General features: G+C 46.8%; 1 protein-coding gene across 1 annotated transcript in view; it reads left to right on the forward strand.

The window, feature by feature from the left end:
• Arsg (arylsulfatase G) overlaps positions 1-6,261 on the forward strand; it is an 86,747-nt gene that overhangs the window by 71,237 nt on the left and 9,249 nt on the right. The window contains exon 10 of the mRNA XM_028761239.1: positions 1,895-2,015. Coding sequence (XP_028617072.1) covers positions 1,895-2,015 — 121 coding nt within the window. The remainder of the gene's footprint in view (positions 1-1,894; positions 2,016-6,261) is intronic.

Raw genomic sequence — 6,261 nt, forward strand, 5'->3', positions numbered from 1 at the left:
GAGAGAGAGAGAGAGAGAGAGAGAGAGAGAGAGAGAGAGAGAGAGAGCTTGAACAGCCCTAAACCATCTCAACCTTTTCAGACACTGTAGACCTGTGTGTTTCCTGGTTTGTGGCAGGGACCTTGGACTCTGGACAGGTTTCCAGACTGTTCTGTACTCTGTTGAGTGCTGATTCTGCATGCCTTGACTGCACACCAGTGTGGGATGCCAGCTCCTGGAATGCCTATCTCAAGAGATAAGCTACCAGTTTTGTGAACTGTGAAAGCTACAGGCAAATAGAAACACTTTGTCCCATAGTCAATGAGAAACTCTGCCTCAGGCTCGTAGGCAGAACCCTGAAGAGAGGAAGGAGGTGGGCAGATTAGAGATGCCACACATGTGGTGGGTCCTTTCTGCAGCATTGTGGAGGGCAGAGAGCTGTTCTCTAGAACTCAGGTTGGATCTGTTGGGAAGACCTGGCCCTGAGGGCTTTCCCACCCATGATCCTGAAGTCTGATGCTGTCCTGGTCTCTGGGGACCAGGACCTCTTTTCTGGGAAAGTCCAACCCATGACAGAATCCATCTTGGCCCAGCCCCCTGGCTCTGGCAAAGTTCCACTGGCTGTCAGTTTCTTTGGCCCTTCTGCTCTTCCTGATGACCCACCCCTATCTCATGATATGAGCCCAGTAGGCTTGTGGGAGGTATGCAGTGTAGTAAAGTTCCACATGACTTTAAAACAACATCACAGATCACAAGCCTGCAATCTTAGCCCTCATAAAGTGGAGGCAAGAGGGTAAGGAGTTCAAGGCGTCTGGGTATGAGAAACTGTCTCAACAAAAAAAATAGAAATGAATAAAATCATATTTATAAACCCACCGAAAATATGACTAGTGGATGGAGCTGGGGAGATGGCTCTGTGGGGAAAGTTCTTGCTTTGTGGGATGAAGGCCTGAATTTGGATCTGCAGTATCTGCTTACAAGCTGGACACCAAGCTCACCTGTAACCCCGGTGCTGGAGGGAAAGCGACCCTGGAACTTTACTGTTCAGACAAGCTGAAATAGTGAGAGACCCTGTCTCAAAAAAGAGGGGGAGAACATCTGATGGTGACCTGTGTCCTCCACACAGACACATATGGGCAAGCACTCACACACATATCCTGTACACACACACAAGTAAGAGTTTGAATTTTAAAAAATTAATAGTAATATTTTTAATATTAAAATTAATAGCCTCAAGTGACAGACTAGTTATGTGGACCTACTTTTTCTTTTTGTATTTCTGCATGTCCTAAGTTGTTGTTGGTTTTTTTTTTAAACAACTAAAATATTCACTGTTTTGTAATGGGGAGAAAAGAGTCGAAGGCAAGTGACAGACGTGAAGTGTTTCACACATCATAACTAAAATTTCTTCACCTAAAGACTACATTTTCATGAGAGAGACTCAGGTGGTGGAAGTTGAACTGAGTGTTTTCTTGCAGATACCTGGAACCCTGACGAATGCTATTCCTGATAACACAGTGGCTCGCTCTTAGTTTTGGGGTTCAAAGGTGTGGTGCTGTTAGTAATTATCAGACAAACAACCAGCAAGCGCCAGGCTTCCTCTTTTACGTGTCTTCCCCAAGTGTTTTGCCCACACATCCACCCTGTGAGGCAGTTGTTATTAAACCACATGTTTTACAGGATAGGAAACTGAGGCAGTAGATGTCACATAAGTGGTAAAGCTGAATTTGAGCCTATACAACATCTGGCCACATCCTGCCCCTTAGAGCAGAGATCTCAGGAAGAACTCCTAAGAGAGATAGACAGTGTGGGCTGTACTTTTGCTCTGGTCTGGTACAGGTAGGTTCCTGTCATAGGAGGAGTGGGCAAAGGGTTGGAAGAGTTGAGGTAAACTGTATCTTTTTTTTTTCTTCAGCTTGCTTGACATCTTTCCCACTGTGATAGCTCTGGCAGGAGCTAGCTTGCCCCCAAATCGGAAGTTTGATGGACTGGATGCCTCTGAGGTGCTCTTTGGCAAGTCACAGATGGGGCACAGGGTAAGTGGAGGTTGTGTCTGTCCTGTGTCTCACATCTCATGCCTGCTATCTCGATACAAATGACCACCCCCAGAAGGTGCATGCCAATGGCTGGTGAAGAAGACCTTGGACAAAAATCCCAGTGATGAATTTCAGAGATGAACTTCATCTAACAATTCAGTCTGTTACTCCAGATTTATACTTGTATTTAACATTTTGGTTTATTATAGAGGTGCGCGATTACTATCTCTAAGGCTTAATTTTATTATTCTGTCTTCGTTCAATTTTTTGACATCATTTGGACACTCAGCATATATTTGTTGGATAAGATTCCTGTCCAGTTCTAGGTTCTTCTGGAATGGAAACTCTCGACGGCAAGGATCCCATCTGCTGGGTTCAGGTTTCAGTTCTCACGTACCTAGCAGCATCTGTACCTAGCCAGCATCCAGTGCATCCAAAGTGAATGAATGAATGAATGAATGAATGAATGAATGAAAGTCAACAAGGTCTCTGTATTCCCAACATCTTCCCAGCTCTGAGAGGGCTCAGGACACACTTTGCATCCTGTTATTTTACTGTTGTCTACTTGTTTATTTTTGAAAGAAACTCTTGCAACAGGCTGACCTTGAACTCCCGATAGCCTCAGCTCTTTGAATGTTAGGATTGCAGGTATGCATCACCGTAGCTGTCCTCCTGTTCTTGAATCAGTAGCCCCTGGCAATGACTTTGGGCTTCTATGTTCCCAGCATCACCTTGCTGTCCCTTCCTCAGAGTGCTCAGAGGCACCAAATTAGCAGCCAGGAAATGTCAGTCCCCGAGGGCTTTCCCTGTCACGTCCCTGTGTTTTCCTAAAAGGAAGAGGAAGTCAGAGAAAGAAGGAGGCTAGTAGAGATCAGAGTCTCCCCCAGCCCTGCCCCAGTAAGACCCAGTGAGCACCCAACTCCCCAGTTGGAAACCTATGCTTCAGTGGGTCTACTTACATCGTTGAGGGGTCGCACGGGAGAGATGTGCTCATGGGTACTGTCAGTGGTAATTACTAAAGCTTTCCCAGGTCAGCCAGAACCTGGACCTTGAGTGAACCACAACACTCCTGCACACATCGATGAAGTTCTTAGGGCTTGTCAGATTAGACCCGAACAGTCCTCTGAAGGATTCTTGGGTCACCCGAGAATGCCTGTCCCTGTAGAGTGGTATATTGTCCAGGCCTGGTCATTCTAAACAGCACGAAACAGGAAGACGGTTTCCGCCTTCAACTGGAAGTCAGTAGCGTATGATGCTAGCAGTATTAGCCAAGTCTTCTCTGGAGAGGTGCTCCTGAGTGTTTATTGCCATGGCTACTGATAGAGTAGTTGGGGTCACCAGGAAGTGATCTTGACATTGTCAGGCCTCCTGTGGATGCCAGCTCCTTCACGGGCTTACTTCCGTTCCCGGACAGAGCCTTGTCTTCCTTTAGCGTATGATTGGTGCAGAGTCGCTGGGTTAGGTCCAGGAATTAGGTGGGAGAAACAGACACAAGTCCTGACACCTTCGGGAAACCTACATTGTATTGGTGACCTGGCTCGAGTGGGAGCTTGTTTACTTCCTTCTCACACCCTATGACCTAGCAAGAGGCAGCCGGCTTACTGCCTACAGAGAGCTTCTGATGGTATCTTTAAAAGTACCATGTGGGTTCGGTGCCTGGCCTCACACCGGCTTCTTCCAGCGTGCATTCGATGCTCCAGATAAGACCACTTTGGAATTTAAGATTAGGGCTGGTAGCTGGCCACGGATTTAAGTTTGGTCCTTTCTGGTCAGCCTGAACTGTTGAAATGAAGAGACTGAATTATCTTGGGTTTATCATAGTTTTAGAGGAAGCCAGGAGATGAAGACAAACGATTTTTATAAATACCCACACATCCATCCATCTCTCTGTACAGTACATATGTATCTCTTTAAAATGTTTATTTATTTTTATGTTCATTGTGTATGCCTGAGTGTATGTGTGTGTACTATATGTACACAGTGCCCACAGTCATCAGAAGGCATACGATCCTCTGCAAGTAGAATTACAGACAGTTGTGAGCCTCAGAATGGAAACCAAACCTGGGTCCTCTGTAAGAGCAGGCATTGGTTGTTCTTAACCACTGAGCCATCTTTCCCGCCCATGTACCTCCTCTTAATCAGTGCAGTTTGTATCCACCCGCAGATGTATCCTCCATTTTAAAAGGATTCTAATACAGGTTGATTTAAAACCATCCCAGTTTCTAGAAGCCCAAAGAGCTTCTTAGATGGTTGGCTCAAAACATTATATAGATGCCTTTCAACAGCTGGCTCGTCTATATTGCAAGGACAGTCCAGAGATGAAGAGAGAAACAGCTTAGAGCCACATATCTTCATCCATCTCCCGGGGCCATGGGACGAAAAGGCTTCAGGGAGAAACACTGGCTACTAGTTTTCATATCCATGACCTCATGACCTACTTCATTCCTTCTAGGAAGGTTGTGTCTGTGATGTTCCAAGCCCACAGCAGCTGCATGCTTTGCATATTTTAACCCCTTGCATCCGACACCGATGGGCGTATGAATAGGGCAGTGAGAGGAACGTAGAAGAGAGGGCTGCGATCCTGAGAAGGGAGGGGTACACATTCCAGGACCTACTGACCCACTTTCTATTCTCCTGACTCCAAGATGGAAGCTGGAGGTGGTGACATCGTGGGTGGTAGAGTCATGTCCTTCATGATCAGGTTCAAATATTGTCAACAAAGGGACAATTACCTCAGGATGTCTGCAACGGCATAGTCCATTCCAATATGGGGCAGCTGTGGGCTATAAACAGTTCTGCACTCCAGAGGCCAATGCATCAAGGAATTTCGAATAGCCATCACTTCTCTTAGGGAGGCCCCTAGTGGTGAAAAATGTCACCAAGAGTGACATGTGAATGATTGACACCCCTCTCCCACCCCTGCTTTGAAGCTGTGCAGGCCTCCGCCTGATGGGGTGGAGGAGAAACACCTCTGAGGACAATACTGTACAGGGTGACGCTCCCATGCTTAGCAAACCAACAAAAGTGTAGCAAGGCTGACTAGCACATAGGAAAGACAGGGAGCCAAGAATTCTGTACACGTTTGTAGAAGATAAAGTCAACCAGCTTTGAACTGTGGAGCAGACATCTGGAGAGGAAATGTCTTCAGCCATGATTGCGTGTAAGCGTACCAGTATTCTTCCTATGTTGATGTAAACAAGAAAGCTGTCATCAGTCTGCTCAGAGTGGGGTGGCTTATATGAGTGTCTGGAAACCCACCTCCAACTCTAAGCATAGGCCATCCCAGTTTTCCTTCCTTCCTAGGTTCTGGAAATTTCTGCTAATGCCACTTACCCTTTGAATGTGGCAGGCAGGCTCTCCCTAGGGAGTTTCTGTTGCTGAGCTCCCAGAGGAAACCCATGGTCTGAAGAGATCAACCTTGACTGTGTTTTCTGTGTGTGAGGGGTCTGAACATATCACGGATGGGGGATACAGAATGGTCCATGTCCTCCCCCTCCCCCCACCTTTGCCTTTACCAAGAAAAAAAAAAGAGAGTGTCAGGCATGGCTTTCTGGGATGGAAGAAGTGAGGTTTTCAGTAATGACTTCCTTTCTTGTTTGGAGGAAGTCTGCTGGGGGTGTTTGGAGGATTGATGGGGGCAGGGAAGCAGCAGGTGTTGGGGAGTCCTTCCCAGGGCAGCATCCTCTCAGGGTACTGAAACTGGGGGATGGGAGTGGGTGAGCAGCTGCTTCCCTCTCCAACAGATGTTTCTCATTATTTTTTTTCCCCCAAGCCCCGCGGAAACTTTGAATCATGTAAGTGCCTTCCTAGCAATATATACGGGCATGATTCATACCAGGGTAGTCTGATGCTTCCAGCCCAAACCCACCAACCTACCAAGGATGCTGGCCTTTTATTTCCTACCAACTCTTTCCCTTGGGACCTCTGAATTAGGTATTTCCACTCTTTAGAATAATTCTTCCATGTCTGACTGAATCAGGAAAGATGTCCTCAGCAGTGCAGTAGGACTGAGTCATAGGTGTCTGCATTCAGGCTGGGCTTGGATTGGAGCTGTATCGCAGGGGTAGAGTGTTTGCCTAGCCTAGTGTGTGGGCCTGAGTTCGGTTCCCTGTACTGCAGTAAAAGGTTCAGAGGTGAAGCTATGCTTGGTGCTGGAGAAATCTTATGTTTCTTATGGCAGACATTCTTGCTGAAGAGACAGAGAGAGAGAGAGAGAGAGAGAGAGAGAGAGAGAGAGAGAGAGAGA

This window comes from Grammomys surdaster, unplaced genomic scaffold, assembly GCF_004785775.1.
Source record: "Grammomys surdaster isolate TR1022 unplaced genomic scaffold, NIH_TR_1.0 126906, whole genome shotgun sequence".
NCBI lineage: Eukaryota > Metazoa > Chordata > Mammalia > Rodentia > Muridae > Grammomys > Grammomys surdaster.